The sequence below is a fragment of the Mytilus californianus genome, unplaced genomic scaffold, assembly GCF_021869535.1.
Source record: "Mytilus californianus isolate M0D057914Y unplaced genomic scaffold, xbMytCali1.0.p SCAF_8, whole genome shotgun sequence".
NCBI lineage: Eukaryota > Metazoa > Mollusca > Bivalvia > Mytilida > Mytilidae > Mytilus > Mytilus californianus.
This window is the reverse complement of record NW_026262734.1, coordinates 49,622,346-49,641,155: the sequence shown is the minus strand read 5'-3', so window position 1 is coordinate 49,641,155 and position 18,810 is coordinate 49,622,346. Positions and strand designations below refer to the sequence as shown.

At 30.4% G+C, this 18,810-nt stretch overlaps 1 protein-coding gene across 3 annotated transcripts in view; it reads right to left on the bottom strand.

Moving 5' to 3' along the window:
* LOC127712138 (calcium/calmodulin-dependent protein kinase kinase 1-like) overlaps positions 1 to 18,810 on the bottom strand; it is a 99,366-nt gene that overhangs the window by 40,437 nt on the left and 40,119 nt on the right. Inside the window, exon 1 of one of the 3 annotated variants that reach the window (XM_052218402.1) lies at positions 3,012 to 3,503. The exons of the other annotated variants lie outside the window; for them this stretch is intronic. Within the exon in view, the coding sequence (XP_052074362.1) occupies positions 3,012 to 3,076 (65 nt within the window). The 5' untranslated portion in view covers positions 3,077 to 3,503. Of the gene's footprint in view, positions 1 to 3,011; positions 3,504 to 18,810 lie in introns of those variants that run through there. 3 annotated transcript variants of the gene reach the window in all.

Here is an 18,810-nt window from a genome sequence, read left to right as displayed (position 1 = left end):
TCTTAATTTGTAGCTAATATACTGCAATTTGCTTATATTTGTACAGCTGACTAGCTGAGTCCTGAGTTTACCCCTGGTTTTGGGTGGGGTGTAATTGTTGCTCAATCTTTAGATATTTTTGTGAATTGTTTTAATGGATTTAAGTTGTTTCATTTTTTATTAAAATTCATGATGTTGTTTGCACTTCTTTTCATTCCCCTTCCATAGTATTGTCTTCCTTTCTTTTCATTGTTTTGTCAATTTTGTCAATATAATAATTTTCCTCCTTAAAAAAACAGATGAAGTTTCTAGTTTGTAAAATCATTTAAATTCCCCCCCCCCCCCCCCCCCCACCCTCCAAAAAAAATAAATGTGGATAGTGTCCACATGTGTCCACAGATGATGCCCCCGCTTGCATATCATATAGTTATAAAGGGACATAACTGAAGAACGGTAAAAGTGACGCTACCCAAATTTGAACTTGATCTAAGTTTTGTGGTGATAAGCATTGTGTGTAAATCTCATAACATTTGGTTGAGGCTAACTTAAGTAGAGAACAGAAACTAAAAATTCAGCAATTTTTCTATTTGTAAACACGCATAACTCTAGAACGGTTGTGTATAAGTTTTACAACATTTGGTTGAGACAAACTAAAAAATTCAGCAATTTTATGTTTATAAAGGGACATAACTCTAGAATGGTAAAAGTGTTGCCACCTAATTTCTTACTTAATCTGTATTATGTAGTAATAAGCATTGTGTATAAGTTTCATAACATTTGGTTGAGGCAAACTCAAGTTAGAGAACTGAAACAAAAAAATTGTACTTGATCCTTACTGAGTTTTGTGGTAATGAATATTGTGTATAGGTTTCATAATGTTTGGCTGGGGAAAACTTCAGTAACAGAATGGAAACTAAAAAATTTTGCAATCTTTCTATTTATAAAGGAGCATAACTCAATAATGGTTAAAGTGACACTACCCAAATTCAACTTGATCTGTGTTTTATCAGTGGAAGTCAAAATTAAACATTGCATTGTATAAAGCACTGATTGTAGTTGATTCAACTATAATCATGGTCAAAGGAAGATAACTCCAATTTTAAAAATATATTATATAAACTTGATATTTAGAAGAAAATAAAAATTTTGCAATTTTTCCTTTTATAAAGGGGCATAACTCTAGATCGGATAAAGTGACACCACCAAAATTCAAACTTGATCTGTGTTTTGTGGTAATAAGCATTGTGTATAAGTTTCATAACATTTGGTTGAGGCAAACTTAAGTTAGAGAACGGAAACTAAAAATTTTGCAATATTTCCTTTTATAAAGGGGCATAACTCTAGATCGGTTAAAGTGACGCCACCAAAATTCAAACTTGATCTGTGTTTTGTGGTAGTAAGCATTGTGTATAAGTTTCATAACATTTGGTTGAGGCAAACTGAAGTTAGAGAATGGAAACCAATTTCGGGACGTACGTACGTACGTACAGACGGACAAGGGTAAAACTTAATGCCCCCTCCGTTACGGCGGGGGCATAAAAACAACAACAAAAAAAAACACATTATGCCCCACTCGCACTATCATTTTCTATGTTCAGTGGACCGTGAAATTGGGGTCTAAACTCTAATTTGGCATTAAAATTAGAATGATCATATCATAGGGAACATGTGTACTAAGTTTCAAGTTGATTGGACTTCAACTTCATCAAAAACTACCTTGATCAAAAGCTTTTAACCTGAAGCGGGACAGACGGACGGACGGACGGACGGATGAATGAACATACGCATAGACCAGAAAACATAATGCCCCTACTACTATTGTAGGTGGGGCATAAAAACAAACAATAAAAATATTGTATCCTTATTAATTCCTATTAATAAAATACATCAGTACTTTAGTACTATAATGCTTAAATTATTTAAACTAAGATCACAAGTTGTACATTAAGTAGAAGGATTGCTTCACAGCTGGAATTACTATAGTGGTTAAGTTCGCTTTTTATTCTGGCTGGTTTATAAAGAGATAAAGCCATAAATAGCTACATCTGTCGAAATTTAGAATGAAAAGACAATTAAGTAATCAAACTATTATTGCAGTCAATATATATAGATTCAGGAATGTTTGTTTACTATAAAGTTTTACGTTTCAGAACAGACATCTAGCTTTTATTTTGTAAATAACTATTTTTGTACTTTGTTAAAAAAAAAACCAGCCAGTTCATGCATGCTCTCACAGGGTTTTAATGTTTTGTAATGCTTTTATCTGTGCATATGATCATACAAAATATGCTTTAGTTTATGCATTTTACACATTTAAAACACATACAAAAAGTAGCAGTTAATTCTTAATAACAACAATTAAGTGAAATATAAAAATAAACCTCAAAAGAAAAAAAATCCCTCTCATGTGGCAAATTAATAAACATCATTAAATTCAAAAGTGAAAGTGAAAGTAACAAATCATCAGTATGAAAGTATTTCAGGATTACATAATTTACTCTAACACTTTAATTCTATAATTTGATTGACATAATATCAATTGAAGATTAGACATTGAGGAATTATCTAAACAAGATTCATTTAACAGCAGGTATTTATATGAAAATGATTTAAGCCAGTAAAATTCTCTGAGAATTTTAAGTATTTGAGTAAATTCTCTAATCCATAAATTCTTTCATTCTAATGTCTGTTACTTTCATTTATGCAAAAAATTTCCATTTTTTTTTTCTAATTTTACTCTTTGTTGTCAGACTGAGTTTAATAATTGCTTTTAATTAACATTATCTATTTGCTGTACACTGCAACATGATACTCTAATTTTTTTATAAGAGTTGTCTCCCATTTTTATTAATTTCTCAGTGCATTCTGTATAAAACATCTCTTAATTATATAGTGCTATAATACAAAACAGAATAAGATTTTTCAATATTTTACGTTACTTGAAATTCAAAAACAATAATAAAATTACAATGTAACACCTAAATGTATAATTTTTAATGAAGATATAAAAACAATTTTTTTTATAGACTTACTGATCTCCATAGCTCCAAACTTTAGCAATCTCTAACATCCAAACAGACATGCTTCGTAGGCACATACTATATAATTATATACCCTCCATTACAACTTATTCCTGTCCCTTTTGTATGACTTCTTACCAGGACAATGTTTGTAAGTAATCTTACAGGTTATTGCTCTTTCTCATTGAAGTGCAAATAAGTTCCTCCTTCCAATGAAATCAATTGTTTATTTAAGTTGTTTTTAATAAGGTTTCTTTTAAAAATCTAATTTCGCAGGTGAATCCTTGAATGATATTTTCTCTCACGCGATTCTTTAACAAATGACAACACGTTTCAGTCAACAAATCCCTTTTAATTAACTTGATTAAATTTTCGGCTTTCTTATTGCTACAATTTTAAATAGATACATAATTCTTAAAACTGACACGCCCTTCAGTATTCATTCTATCGTGATCAATAATAAATCTGCTTTAAAGTCATCCAGCAGCTCAGATGAATTAAGTTTAAACATAAACAAAGCCATTAATGAAACATAGAAAGCTTTATCCATTGAAAGTTGTGGTTTAAGGTCAGCAAAACATCAACTTTATATACATATCTATGCTTAATAAGATTATATAATGTTGCTATGATATAATGAAACATCAATTATTAATAATATCCCGTGCATTTAGGTAAAATTCAACTTTTTTTTCACTTCCTTCTCGTAACAGTAAAATCAATAATTAATAAAGCAATCATGACAGTTAACTTCGAAACTATAATAATGAAATAATTAAAAGATTTGTCTTATGTAAACTAAAGCTCAGGTCAGTCCGTTGAAGTTTAGCCCTGTGTCTTCATGGATTCATTTGAAATAGAGAATTGTTTAAGATTAACTCCCTGACTTCCCTAAAACAGCAACATCATAGTTCAAGCTCCTTGGTACATTGTATGCAAAAATTTAACACAATAGGTTTCCAATTTATTTGAAATGGAATTGCTCCCAATCAACTAACTGACATTAAGTAAACAGGAAAATTAATTAATAATATGATCCATATATAATGTGTGTCAAATTTTAATGCAGTGTGATATGATTTGATTGAAAATGAATTGTTTCTAATCCACTAATTCAGACTTTACTATAACAGTACATCATAGTTCAAGCTTGTCAGTCCAAATGTATACCAAAGTTAATTCCAGTATGTTTCCAATTTGTTTAAAATTGAATTGATCTTAATACACTAACAGATTTGAATATGAATTGTGCTCAATCTGCCAACAGACTTTACTATAACAGTACATCATAGTTCAAGCTCATCAGTCCATTGTAAACCAAAGTTAATTCCAGTCCTGGTTTCCGATTCCTTTGAAATTGGATTGTTCTCAATCCACTACCTGATTTGAAAATGAATTGTGCTCTATCTGCCAACTGACTTAGATAACTATTACAGTACATCATAGTTGAAGCTCGTCAGTCCATTGTAAACCAAAGTTAATTCCAGTACTGGTTTCCGGTTCCTTTGAAATTGTTCTCAATCTACTACCTGATTTGAAAATGAATTGTTCTAAATCTGCCAACTGACATTACTATAACAGTACATCATAGTTCAATCTTGCCAGTCCATTGTATATACCAAAGTTAATTCCAGTAGGTTTCTGATTCGTTTGAAATTGAATTGTTCTCAATCCAATTACTTCACTTAAACAGCAACATTAGTTAAAGATTGTCGCGAGGACATTGTATGCCAAAGTTTAACCCAGTGTGTTCCGATTCGTTTGAAATTGAATTGTCCTCAATCCACTAACTGACTTTACTTAAACAGCAACATTCTCTACGATTAATTATAACGTCTAGATACTAGTGTAAAGAATTTTGTTGTCGATACTTGTAATATGTTTTACGTGTAATTACAGTCATTAGTTTGAGTGGTGTCAACCCTGTAAATCAAGTCTCACGGTGTAAACTGTATCCAATGATTTCACAATCAGAATACAAGACGTCGAAAAAATTAATGTCAAAATTGAGTTTCTGAGAGCTTTTTTCTCAGTATCTAAATTGAACAGAAAACAATTATAATAGGTCTAAAATGTGTTTTTTCTTCTTAATTGAGGAGCTTGTTCTCAAATAATGTTTAATAACACTTTAAGTGACTATAGAAAAAAATATTTACACAGGAAAAATAACAGCATGATAGAAAAATAAGTCAAATGTCTGCAAAGACACTAATAAACTTGAAAATAAATTCTGTGAACATAGATGAGCTTGCAGGTTGTTATTTCAAAATTTCAATGCATACCGGTTCATAAATGTTTTGTGAGGAATTAAATTCCAACATCAAAAATAAAAGCAGCTTTCACATCAATATTGTTGATTTGTAAATTTAATCTTTTTATGTTGGGGATATATACTTTACTTAGGCACATTTCTTTTGATAGCAAAATAAATGAAAATAACCCCTGCATGAAAATTTCCAGGTTTATATTTAAACAAATTTAATTCATGTAAATCAGATTTTAAAAACTATTTATTGAGTCTTGTGAGTGTGAATTAATAACTGAATGAATAAATATGTATATATTAATAATAATAAAATTGAGAAATTGGGGAATGTGTCAAAGAGACAACAACCTGACCAAAGAGCAGAAAACAGCCCAAGGCCACCAATGGGTCTTCAACACAGCAAGAAAATCCCACACCCGGAGGCGGGCTTCAGCTGGTCCCTAAACAATAATGTATACTAGTTCAGATTCTTTCATAATTTTCACACTGTAACTATAAACATAACCATATGATCTCCATTTTACATTTGATATAAATTAATTTCCATACAAATATTCTATTTTATAGAAAAAATCTATTCAACCTAGAATTGTATCAAAATTTTACATAACAAATTCTTTTTTAAAAGACATTACAGAGTCAAATCATCATTGGTAAATATTGTTTCAGATGAACATAAATATATACTTAACTCACAGGTTAACTGAATTAAACATTCTTCAGGTCAAAGATGACGGTTTCCTTAATCACAAATCAAAAGTGCTATACATGTGTATAACAATCACAAATCAAAAGTGCTTTACATGTGTATAACAATCACAAATCAAAAGTGCAATACATGTGCATAACAGGTACAATATGGTGAAATTGAACTTCTTCTTTTTAATAAAATAACTGTGTTAAATTGAAAAAAGTATTTTAGATTATGAAACTTTATAATCTCAGAAAGATGAAAGAGTGAAAAAATTAAATAAAGGATATACATAACCCTAAATTGTCAAATCCCTTTAAAAATCAGAAGCCAAATCCCAACATCAATTGTCACACTCTTGATTGGAAACAACCACTCTCAAAGTAAGGGAGATAATCAAATTATAAAAACTCACACTCACATGGTCATTAATAAATGATGACTTAATTATCTTAAAGAATATTATAAGACTCTTCCAAGGACACCCTTCAACAATTATTTGTTTGATGTTGCCTACCAATGCATTAAGTAGGTAGGTAGGGATTTTTTTTTTTTGCCAGTAACATAAGTTATATAATAGTACATGTTTTAGACAAGAAAACTGAGTTGTTATAAGAGCAGGAAAAAACATTATTTTTTTAAATTTGAACCGATTCCTGTCATAAAATTTTTCAGGTAGTTTACTAAGGCAACATCAAACAATCTAAATTTTATTTTTGGCCCAATATAAGGGTGCCTCTAGAGAGAATTATTTTCTACAAATATGATTTACTATAAAATGTAATTTCTATTTTAATGCTGTTTCACGTAAACTTGTTCATTAATGTTTCAAATTCTAAAATGTTATCATGCATTTGTTGATCACAAAAGGAAAAAAAACAAGAAAATTAACTGTATTTCAGAAAGTACAGAGCATACAAATAATACAATCAGAACTCATTATGTGAAGTCTTACATTTATACAATACAAATGGTGCCACAATTTTTATAATAATAACAAAATTAAGTACATATTTTACAGTACAATTGGTAGATGGATAAATGTCAATCATATCAAAACTTTACTAATAAAAAATATACAAATTTGACCTTAAATATGTGTTAGCTGAGATTAAACTTACCTTATAATGAAATATTTACTGTTAAATTTCTGCCTTACAAAAATATGGAGTAATCTTGCCACCCCTGTTAGATGCTGGTGCCACACATGAAGATTAAATATTGAAGCCATACTACTCGAATAACTGCATGTACCACAAGGCGCAAGAAATAACACCACTAACTTTAAATTTTGCTTTCTGTGTTTAGATGAGCAATTTCAAAACTTTGTTTTAACTTTATGGTCAAATAAATCTTACAGAGACAAATTCAATACTTATATATATATGTGGTACATGATGATCACGTTTTTTTTACATAAATGGTCATTGACATTTATATTTAGTGATCGTAGATAAAAGAAGTGATAATTGGAAAGTAAATACTCTGACTATCGGATACTAATTGATCTGTGAAGTTAATTAATGCATAGAATAATGACCCAGTATCTAGCAGAAAAGAAGTCGCCTACAGAATACATCTCTTAGCTGGCTAATTACAAAAACTGCAAAGGAATAAAAGGCAAATAAATATAAAGCACATATAATGCTTTGACTCCACCGGCCCACCCACATGTAACAGGTCTATGAATTTATTAAGTTTGGCCTGGCTTTATGCTAGATCAGATCTTCTTTAGGGTTATTACCCAATAAGGTTCTATGTAAAACTCTCAACTGAGCAATACTTGATGTCAGACAGAGGAGTATTAGATAAACATTTAAAATTCTAATATCTAGCAAGAATTTAATCTAATAAATTTCATTTAGATTTCAGGCTAATTTCTTCTTTTTTTTTTTTTTTAAGTTGTCATAAAATTGAGCTAAAATTTCAAACACTGTAAATTCAGAAATTATTACGTGCATTTATTATTGCGATTTTTGAAGAATTGACAAAAATGCGATTTCAGGAAAATCTGCATACAGATATACGTATTAGAAATAAGAATGTGGGTTCTTATTATTGCAATACTCTTCCAGTCGCAGTATTTGCATAAATAAAACCTTCTAAATAAATTCTGAATTTACAGTATTTGCCCATTCAAATTTTTTTCAAAATGGTTGAGAATTTAATATATTTTATAATATATAGCTTTGAAATCAAAATTGCTTTGTGGAAACCATGAGTTACGCTTAAACTGAACAAATTATTCAAATCATGCTTTGTCTTGAAAATGTATGAAATAGTTGCCACTGGACATTTTCAAAACAATCAACAGCCATCAATCAAATCACACTCTCTTTACCTCAGAAATTCTGATACATGTATCAGAATAACTTTGTTTTTTTTTATAAATCAACACTATAACAATCTAAATACAAGTTTTACTTTTTAGAAAATTTGTTAGCACATGAAATATTTTTGCTGCAACCTATTTCTCATTTGAAATTAAAAAATTTCAGATCTATCAGAATTCAACCATGTCTATCACCAAGTGTAGTGACTGTGAACAATATTAGCTCTTTCAGGAAACTGTTAAAGGTCCTTATGTGGAAAAATACAATAAATCATTACTGGCAGTTCTACCATTAGCCCATTTCTCAGAAAATCTTTCCAGTATAATTAAATTTACTGACAATTTAATTAACAGCAAGTAAAACACAATATATTACACCAAATAATTACTACTAACAATTTTCTAAAAGAATTTAAAAAGGCTTTCTTTCCAAAATTGATGGTGCCATGTTTTATTTTACATACTGTTTATAAGAGATCAGTAATACATAAATCCCTACATTAAATTTGATCGAGTCATATGAAACGAGTTTCTGATAATTATATAGCATGTTAAAGCAATTATTGAACCAATTACCATTATGCATGCATATATACTAAACTAAGTTCTTTGTATTTAATACAAAATCCAATATGTATAATCAACAAATAAATATTTTATTTTGAGAGTGAACTGATCGATAACTTTGGCTGCTAATTAACTATGGGTTTTGGTGCTGAAGTTTACAGATTGTTATCTTCTAAAAAACAATCAACACAGAATTATGGAGCAGGTGAAAAATAAGTGAGATGATAGAGCGATGTATATTTGTATTTTTTATATATATTTTCCATGTGTTCCCATTTGTTTATTCAACTCTTGTCATAGCAGTTGTTAACTGATTTGATGTATTAATTTTTTTTCTTTCAGAATGGATGAATACTATCTTTCTTCCAAGTTTGTTTACCTTTTCTTTCTTGCATGTTTTTCCTTCACAATGTGCTGTGAGATTGACAAATTTCTAACAAAAGGTGTCATGGTTAAGGCCAAAAAGATATAAGGAAATTAGAGTATGGGATTAGACAATAATTTAATAGCATTACATTTCTGAAGATTTGGTTAAAATAAAGGATTTTCTCTTATTATAATTAATTCCAGTATATAAAACACATTCAACATTTTTGTCAAATTTGAAGAATCATATGACTTTAAAACTAATCAATGCTAGTAATCGATTATGTTTTCAGTTTTTGAATAATCATAAATTGATGAGTGGTTCGAGTCAAATTTGAGTAGTTTGAATTTTTTTTTCTAATTTTTGACATATATATATAATAATATGTTTATTTTATCATCTACAATTAATCTAATATTATATATATGTAAGCTATAAATACAGATATGAATGAAAGAAAAAAAAAACTCAAATTTGTATTTTTCATTTTAAAAAGTAATATGCAGTGGCATTAAAATGAATACTATCAAAGTTGAAATTAGATTATTTCTAAAAATCAATCATGTTGCAAAAACTAGTTAAACGGCTGTGAAAGAATTTGTCTTAACTTGTTGTTTTGCAAGAAACAGGTTTAAGATTTAATAATAACTTATCATGGATTTAAAAAAGCCACACAGAGCTACAGGATGTTTTTTCTCATGTCAAACTAGGTAAACCTGTTATTAAGCGATTGTCTTCTGTCATCTGTGACTGCCTTCATTATGATAGCAATTCAATCTCTGATAATTGAATTACTGAAGGAATTTTATCACCAATTACAGCATTAGTTAAGTAAATAAAAAAAACATTATTGGCGTAAACAATGCTAATGGATTACAAGGCCATGTATTAAGTTTAAGTTGGAATGGAATCTAAGAACAGTAGTTCAAGGCAACTTTGATAATACAACAGTAATAAAAACAAATCTTGACGATTTAATCAAACTGTGTTTTAAGAAAATAATCAGCTAAACTGGTTTAAAAAAAAGAAGATTATTCAAGATAAAATTTTGTTCAATTTTTTATTTATGTAACAACATATATTAAAACACCGATTTTAGGAAATGTGTAATGACATATTTTACCTTTGACCTACCCAAAAAAAAACAATATATTTATTATGGCCATTCCAAGCATATGTCCGGGGAAAAGCACTGAGTAAAAGACAACAAAACCTATGGAAATTTGTTATTCATATGATTTATTGTTGTTTGTTTAATGTCCTGTTCTGCTTTTTGAAAAGATAAGAAAAAAGCACAAAGGAAATTTCAACAAAAATTAAAGCATGGTTTGTAAATTTTGCTTTTACTGTAATTTATTGAACCAAATAACATTTTTACTATAGAGGTTAATTAAAAATAATTTACATAAATAACCAAACACCCACATGAGTATTGTTAACCCAGTATACTTTGCTTTAATTAACCCATTGACCATTAACACATCATAATTTGACCTTAAAAATACCGATTTTTTAGACTGAAGATCAAGACAAAACAATGGTTAATGATGTGCATCCCAATAATACCATTCTATTAACAGTAAATCTCTGTGATATTAATGGTAAAGCTCAAGGGATCAAACTTCATTATTAGTCTAACAAACTACAGCCAAGGGACACTTCTATAACCAGAACCAATATAGTGAGTGATAGTTATATACCAGATTTATAAACTGATACCAAGTTTCAACACTCCTCTATCGGCAGTGTTTCTTCATTTATATAATGAAGTGTATAGATGAACAAAAACTAAATTCAATGAATCCAATGAATAAAAGGAGATGTCTGGGGTATACATCTATAAGTCAGCAATCTAACAACAACAATCACCAAAACACATCCAAAGGTCAACAAAGTTTTCAACAATCGACAGGCTTCTTTTTGTTATAACAACTTCTAAATCTCCAGATTCTATAAAAGTCTAAAGAAATTATTTCAAATGGTAAGGGGAGGTAACTCCAGTAAAGGGAAATTTTGTGAATTAATAAGTAATTTAGAATAAGAGGAGGTAACTCTTTCTGAAAATTTTGAATGGTGAAGAGAGATGACTTCCAATTAAAATAAAATGCTCGCTGGGGCGCAGCTTGATACGACCGCAGAGGTCGAACCCTGAACAGTTGGGGCAAGTATGGACACAACATTCAAGCTTGATACAGCACTGAATTTGGATTGTGATTAAACATTTGACACAGCATAGGTTTCTGACACAGAATGAATGTGGTCTAAGAACTTAATTTTTTTTAATTTACCTATTCAAACCATATCATTATTATTTGCTTTTATATATAAATCAGAAATAACCAATTTAAAATGGAAAAATTTTAAAGAAAAAAAAAGGAAAAAAAATCCCCCCCAAATTTTTTTAATCCCCTTATGATTCATCACCCCCAAACTCAACCCCAGCCTTCCCTTTGTGGTATGGTACCTTGCAATACAATTTCATAGAGATCCATACACTTGAACACAAGTTATTGTCTGGAAACTAGAAAAATGCTTGTTTTTTGGCCCCTTTTTGGCCCCATATTCCGAAACATTTAGGGCAATTACCCCCAAAATCAATCCCAGCCTTCCCTTTGTGGTATGGTACCTTGCAGTATAATTTCAGAGAGATCCATACACTTGAACACAAGTTATTGTCTGGAAACTATAAAAATGCTTATTTTTGGCCCCTTATTCTTAAACGTTTTGGGCAATTACCCCCAAACTCAATTCCAGCTTTCCCTTTGTGATATGGAACCTAGTAGTACAATTTCAGAAAGATCCATAGACTTACACACAAGTTATTGTCATGAAACTAGAAAAATGCTTGTTTTTTGTCCCTTTTTTAGCCACTAATTCCTAAAATTTTGAGGCAATTACCCCCAAAATCAATCCAAGCATTCCATTTGTGATATGGAACCTTGTGGTACAATGTCAGAGAGATCCATACACTAACACACAAGTTATGTCTGGAAGTTACAAAAATGCTTATTTTTGGCCCCTAATTCCCTAACTGTTGGTACCATAACCCCCAAAATCAATCCAACCTTCCTTTTGTGGTATTGAACCTTATGGTAAAATTTCATAGAGATCCATTCACTTAAACTAAAGTTAGAGTGCGAAAACCAATGTGTCTTCGGACGACGACGCCGGACGACGACGACACCAACGTCATACCAATATACAACCACAAAATTTTTTTGCGGTCGTATAAAAAAACTATAAATCACTAACATTAGTATTGAAAAGTAAGGGGAAGTTACTCCTTATAACAGGAAATTCTATGAATTATTCTGTTAATTTTTAAGGAATAGGGGAGATCGGGGATCCAAATCAAAATAAATTCTGTGAATCTTGATAAATTATATATAATTACTGATTCATGAAACTTATATTATTGTTATAAATTTGAATAGTAAGGGAAGAGGACACATTAATTGAATAAGTTTCACAAATCACTAATTATAAAAGTGAATTATATAAGTGCTTTAAAAATCATGATATTGAGTAAGGGGAGATGACTCTTATAAAATGAAATTGTTGTTCATTATTACTGAGTGATTTTAAATTGTAAGAATTAAGTTAAGTCTTTATTAAAAGGAAATTTGATGCATAATTACTTATCATGATTCATATCTTTATTTTAATGTCTTTATACAAAGTATTGTTTACAATATTGTTATTGTGTAAATAAATATTACTCATTTAAATCTAATTATAATCAGATAAAGAAAATAAACATGAAACACAAAATATAAAACGACAGGATAAATGGAAATGATAAATGGACATGATAAATGGACATGATAAATGGACATGATAAATGGACTTTTATTCCAAGACATGCATTCTAGGACAATCATGTCCTTTAACAAAAAATTACTTTTAGTTTCATTTTGAACCAAATATGATTCCAAGACATGCATTCTAGAACAATCATGTCCTTTAACAAAGAATTACTTTGAGTTTCCATTTGAACCAAATATGTTTCCAAGACATGCATTCTAGAACAATCATGTCCTTTAACAAAGAATTACTTTGAGTTTCAATTTGAACCAAATAACTCTGAAGCTTACTACAGAACTTGATTTCCCTACTTTTACCAATAATTTCATAGTTCAGGAATAAAGTTATCAGAGAGAGAATAACAAGATTTTAAGGTTAATATAACTCTACCACAATGACCTTAAATTGAAAATCTGAAATTGGTTCAGAAAAATAAATAAGCCGATATTGATTAAGATGTGACAATATTTGATCCAACACTTGACAGCCGACCAACCGATTGCCACAAGACTTTTCATACAAGAACAAAGATTTTCTTCTTCATTACAACTTCTTTATTGAATAAACAATAGTGACAAATTCAATTTCAATGTTTTCTTCAGTAAATTGTATTTACTCGAAATGACGTAAAGCGTGTAACAATATGTGACCAAAACAATTAAAGTCAGTTCAACGCTGAGATCAACAATCTCTATCAAAAATTTGTTGACTTATTCTACAAGAATTGAATTATAAACCACAACATTGAAGGCCAAACCAAAATGAAGAGGAATTAAGCCTAAAATCAAAACAGCTTAATCATATAATTAAATATAAAAACGAAATGCATATCTTATTACAAATATATTAAGATTTCATAGCTGCATGAAACAACAAAATTACATGTGAAACAAAACTCTGTTAATTTCAATCTCAAACATTATTTGTTTTGTTTTTGGGGGTTTCTAATGTTGTAACAATGGTTTAATTTGCTCTATAGATAATGAGCTGTTGAGTGTTGACATAGAGATATGTTCATATTATATAAGATCATATTTTTACAGGAGTAAATAAGGCGAGACAAAAATTGAAAATAAATTCCCATTACATATTCAGATACTGTAGAAAGAGATGACAACAACCAAATTTATGTTTCCTATGTTTTACTATCTTTCAGTTAACCAAGTGCTGTTACATATTACAAGTCAATCTGAAACAACAAGAATCTGACCTCACAGATACATGGAAACTGAATAAACAGAACCAAAAGTACAAATTGTACACTTAATCTAAGCATCTTTGTCACATAACATCACAGGAATTAAACACGATTGTCTACATGTTGTATAACTGATCCATTAGGGAGACCATCTGTAGAATTATATGTCAATAGAACATGGAAACTACATTATCCTGTACTCGTTTTTATGTATTGAATTTTGTCACTCTATAAACTTGCTCAAATCAGTTGCAGATTGCGTCTTTGCATTATAAACGTGACCTTCTTTAGGAGATCAGTGTGCATATGCCAATAAAGAAAGTATATTAAAACTGAAAGTTAAAAATTTTAAAAAGTGGGGAAATTTTGGAACAGGTATTAATTTGACAACTTGTCTTCAAAATGAAATTGAAACAGTCTATTATTGTTATTATTTAAATTAGAGTTTTTACTTCAGAATCAAAATTGAATTTATTTATACTTCATTGAAAGGATTCAGACTGATTTCTTTTACAATATAGAAGTGTCAAGTAATTTCCTAACAAGTGATGCATACATAGACTTACTATACAGATTGTCAGAAGTGTTACTTTAAATTAAAAATTGTTAGCTATATATATAATCATTTTTGGAAGTCTGACATCAAGTCAGTTCAAAACGATTAAAAGAAAATGCAGAGTATATGTCAATGAGACAGCAACCCAACAACAACAAGAGTGCACACGCTGAAATGTTCGTTTTACTGACTATTGATTTTATGTTGAAAGTCTTAAAGATAAAAATTATATATTTATAATAAGTATCACATAAACTTAACATTTTTAAAGATTCATGACAATGAGGTCAAGGTCAGATAAAAACTGTCACACAGACACTACACCTTACAATTATTCCATACACCAAATATAGTTGACCCATTGTTAAAGGTAATTGAAAAACAGACCAAAACACAAAAACATAATGTTAACCAATGAACCATGAAAATGAGGTCAAGGTCAGATGATACTGGTAATCAAGACATGTACACCTGACAATCATTCCATACACTAATTATAATTGACCTATTGCTATTAGCATTTATAAAACACCAAAACACAATAAAATGCTTCTCTGAGCGCAGCTCATGATACGACTGCAGCTCAGGTCGATCCCTGAACAGTTGGGGCAAGTTTAGACACAATATTCAAGCTTGATACTGTCTGAATTTGGATTGTGATCAAATTTTTGACATAACATAGGTTTCTGACACAAAATAAATGTGGTCAAAGATCTTAAAAATCTATTGCGCAATACTGTGCTAATGCGCAATACTTTCAATTGAAGATTTCTTCTTGAAACTTTTCAAAAAATTTGAAATTTCAAAAATTTTGAAGAAAAAAAATTGGGAAAAAAATCCCCCCGCAATGTTTTTTGACCCCCCCTTGGAGTAATTACCCCCAAACTCAATCCCAGCCTTTCCTTTGAGGTATGGAACCTTGTAGTACAATTTTAGAGAGATCCATACACTTACACACAAGTTATTGTCCGGAAAATACAAAAATGCTTGTTTTTGGCCCCTAATTCCTAAACTGTTGGTACTATAACCCCCAATATTATTCCCAACCTTCCTTTCGTGGTATTGAACCTTCTTGTAAAATTTCATAGAGATCCATTCACTTAAATTAAAGTTATTGTCCGGAAACCAAATGTGTCTTCGGACGACGACAATGATGCAGACAACAACATCATAGCATTATACGAACCCAAAAAATTGTTTGCGATTGTATAAAAACTTAACATTGACCAATGAACCATGAAAATGAGGTCAAGGTCAGATGACACCTGCTAGACAGACATGTAAACCATACAATCATTCCATAAACCAAATATAGTGTGACCTATTACTTATAGTACTTGAAAAACAGACCAAAACACAAAAACTTAACATTGACCAATGAACCCTGAAAATGAGGTCAAAGACAGATGATACCGGCTAGACTGACATGTACACCTTACAATCATTCCATACACTAATTATAATTGACCTATTGCTATTAGTATTTGAAAAACAGACCAAAACGCAAACACCTAACATTGACCAATAAACCATGAAAATGAGGTCAAGGTCAGATGACATAAGTCTGATTAAAATCAAACCTCTCAGCGCTCCCGTTTTCTGATCAGAAAAAGGGAGCGCTGAGAGGTTTGATTTTAATCAGACTGATTTCAACTAAAATAATATTTTGGGTGTTTTTTTATATGCTGAATCTAACCATGTTGTTAGATTTTGAATATCAGACCATACTAGGTAAATTAAATGTCCCATTTCAAATTTTTAAGATCTTTGACCACATTTATTTTGTGTCAGAAACCTATATTATGTCAAAAATTTGATCACAATCCAAATTCAGACAGTATCTGCAAGCTTGAATATTGTGTCCAAACTTGCCCTAACTGTTCAGGATTCGACCTCTGCAGTCGTATCAGGCTGCGCTTGGCGAAGCATTTTATTCTCATTGTTGAAGGACGTACGGTTGCCTTTAATTGCTTACATCCACTTTTAAACTTTGGTGGTCAGTTGTTTAATTGGCAATCATTACCACATCTCCTTATTTTCTATATTTGGAGAAACACTAAAACAAATGATACAATTGTATCTTTAAATGCCCCCTCAATACCTAAGAAAATCTTGCCAGTGTCTGAGGGGGATATGAAGTACACAGTATCATGACCTGGATTACCTTGCGTAATTACATCATGTTCATGGTTTTATTATATATTCCTGAAAGAATCATGTAGGTGATTAATATTCATTAGATATAAATGTCAAACGTGTTTTCTGGATAATCTCTAAATCTTTAATCCTCAATAAAATCATTGATACATGAGACAACAATGACAAACAGTTCATTACAATATATACAGATAATCATTACAATATATATAGATAAGTTTTAATTGGGATTGACCCTATGATATCAGGTTTAACCCTATGTTATTGGGTTTGACCCTATGATATTGTGATTTGCACTCATCAATGTATTGAATACAACAAAATTTAATCATTTATCTATTCAATCACATCTCTCACTAAAATTCCTCGTGTTTCTGAATTTTTTCTGTAATAATCATATGAATCCATACAAACAATCAGATTTAGCACAACTTGTACAGTACCATTATTTGCCTTCAGTTGTAAATAATTTTTTCACTTTGTAAGGAAGTCATTTTTAAATCATTTGCAAATAATTTCTATTTTCTTCAAATTGTCAGCTGTTTTGATGTTTTGCTACATCACTATGCTGTCAGCACAAATTAAGATTCTGACCAAGTTACCTCTCAAATGAAGAATATAGTTTCAAAATTTGGAGAATATGATTATTATAAGTAAGATATGAAATGAAACAAACTAAACAAAGAAATATGTCGACAATAAAGACAACAACAACACTCAAGTTTTTACCGCAAAGTATCTGTTTATTTGGTCGACATGTTTCGCCAACAAGCGTGGCGTCTTCAGTACAATATTACATATGAAATCAAACAGTGAAGTACAAATTTTGCGGTTGTGTGGTTCGCCGAAAATAACGTAACAATAGAGGTTGTTATGACGACGTTATAGATATAAATAGAAAGTGAAAGTAAAATAAGAATCTAGTAAAGTTAAAAGTGAAAGTTAGTCAATAAAGTTATTAACGATGTGGTTAGCTGTTATTCTTACACGTCTGTGTAGTTGGTTCTCATGGAGGTTTCTAGTGGTAATATTGTAGAAATGATGAAAGTTGATCATAAAATGTCAGTTCATTTCCAAATTGGACAACACCCCACTGGCCATCTTGTTGTATTGGTACGGGATGGCCAGTGGGGTGTTGTCCAATTTGGAAATGAACTGACATTTTATGATCAACTTTCATCATTTCTACAATATTACCACTAGAAACCTCCATGAGAACAACTACACAGATGTGTAAGAATAGCAGCTAACCACATCGTTAATAACTTTATATCTATAACGTCGTCATAACAACCTCTATTGTTAAGTTACTTTCGGCGAACCACACAACCGCAAAATTTGTACTTCCCTGTTTGATTTCATATGTAATATTGTCCTGAAGACGCCACGCTTGTTGGCGAAACATGTCAACCAAATAAACAGATACTTTGCGGTAAAAACTTGAGTGTTGTTGTCTTTATTGTTGACATATTCATTTTTTTCAAGATGACTGTGAATACCTAGCGGTATCCACTTGTTTTTACCCTACCGCACAATCACCACTTCAGGTGTTGGTTCACTTATATTTTTTCTGTTAAACAAAGAAATGTACATTACTTATTTTTTTTCATTTTATTTTTTTTATATCAAAAATCAATTTCCTAGATTAGTTGAAAGCACATTAATGTTCAAAACAACAGCTTTGGGCCAATTTTATTCTGCATTGCTTGCCCTCCCTTTAAACAATATCTTTACAAGAGTCAAAGGTTATGATGATTTAGGAATCATCTCTTTCCAATATACTGATACATGTATTTCCATAGTATTACAGGTAATATTCTGAAAAGCAGGCAAATAGGGGTTATTTTTACAACAATAGCTCCTTTCTTTTTAA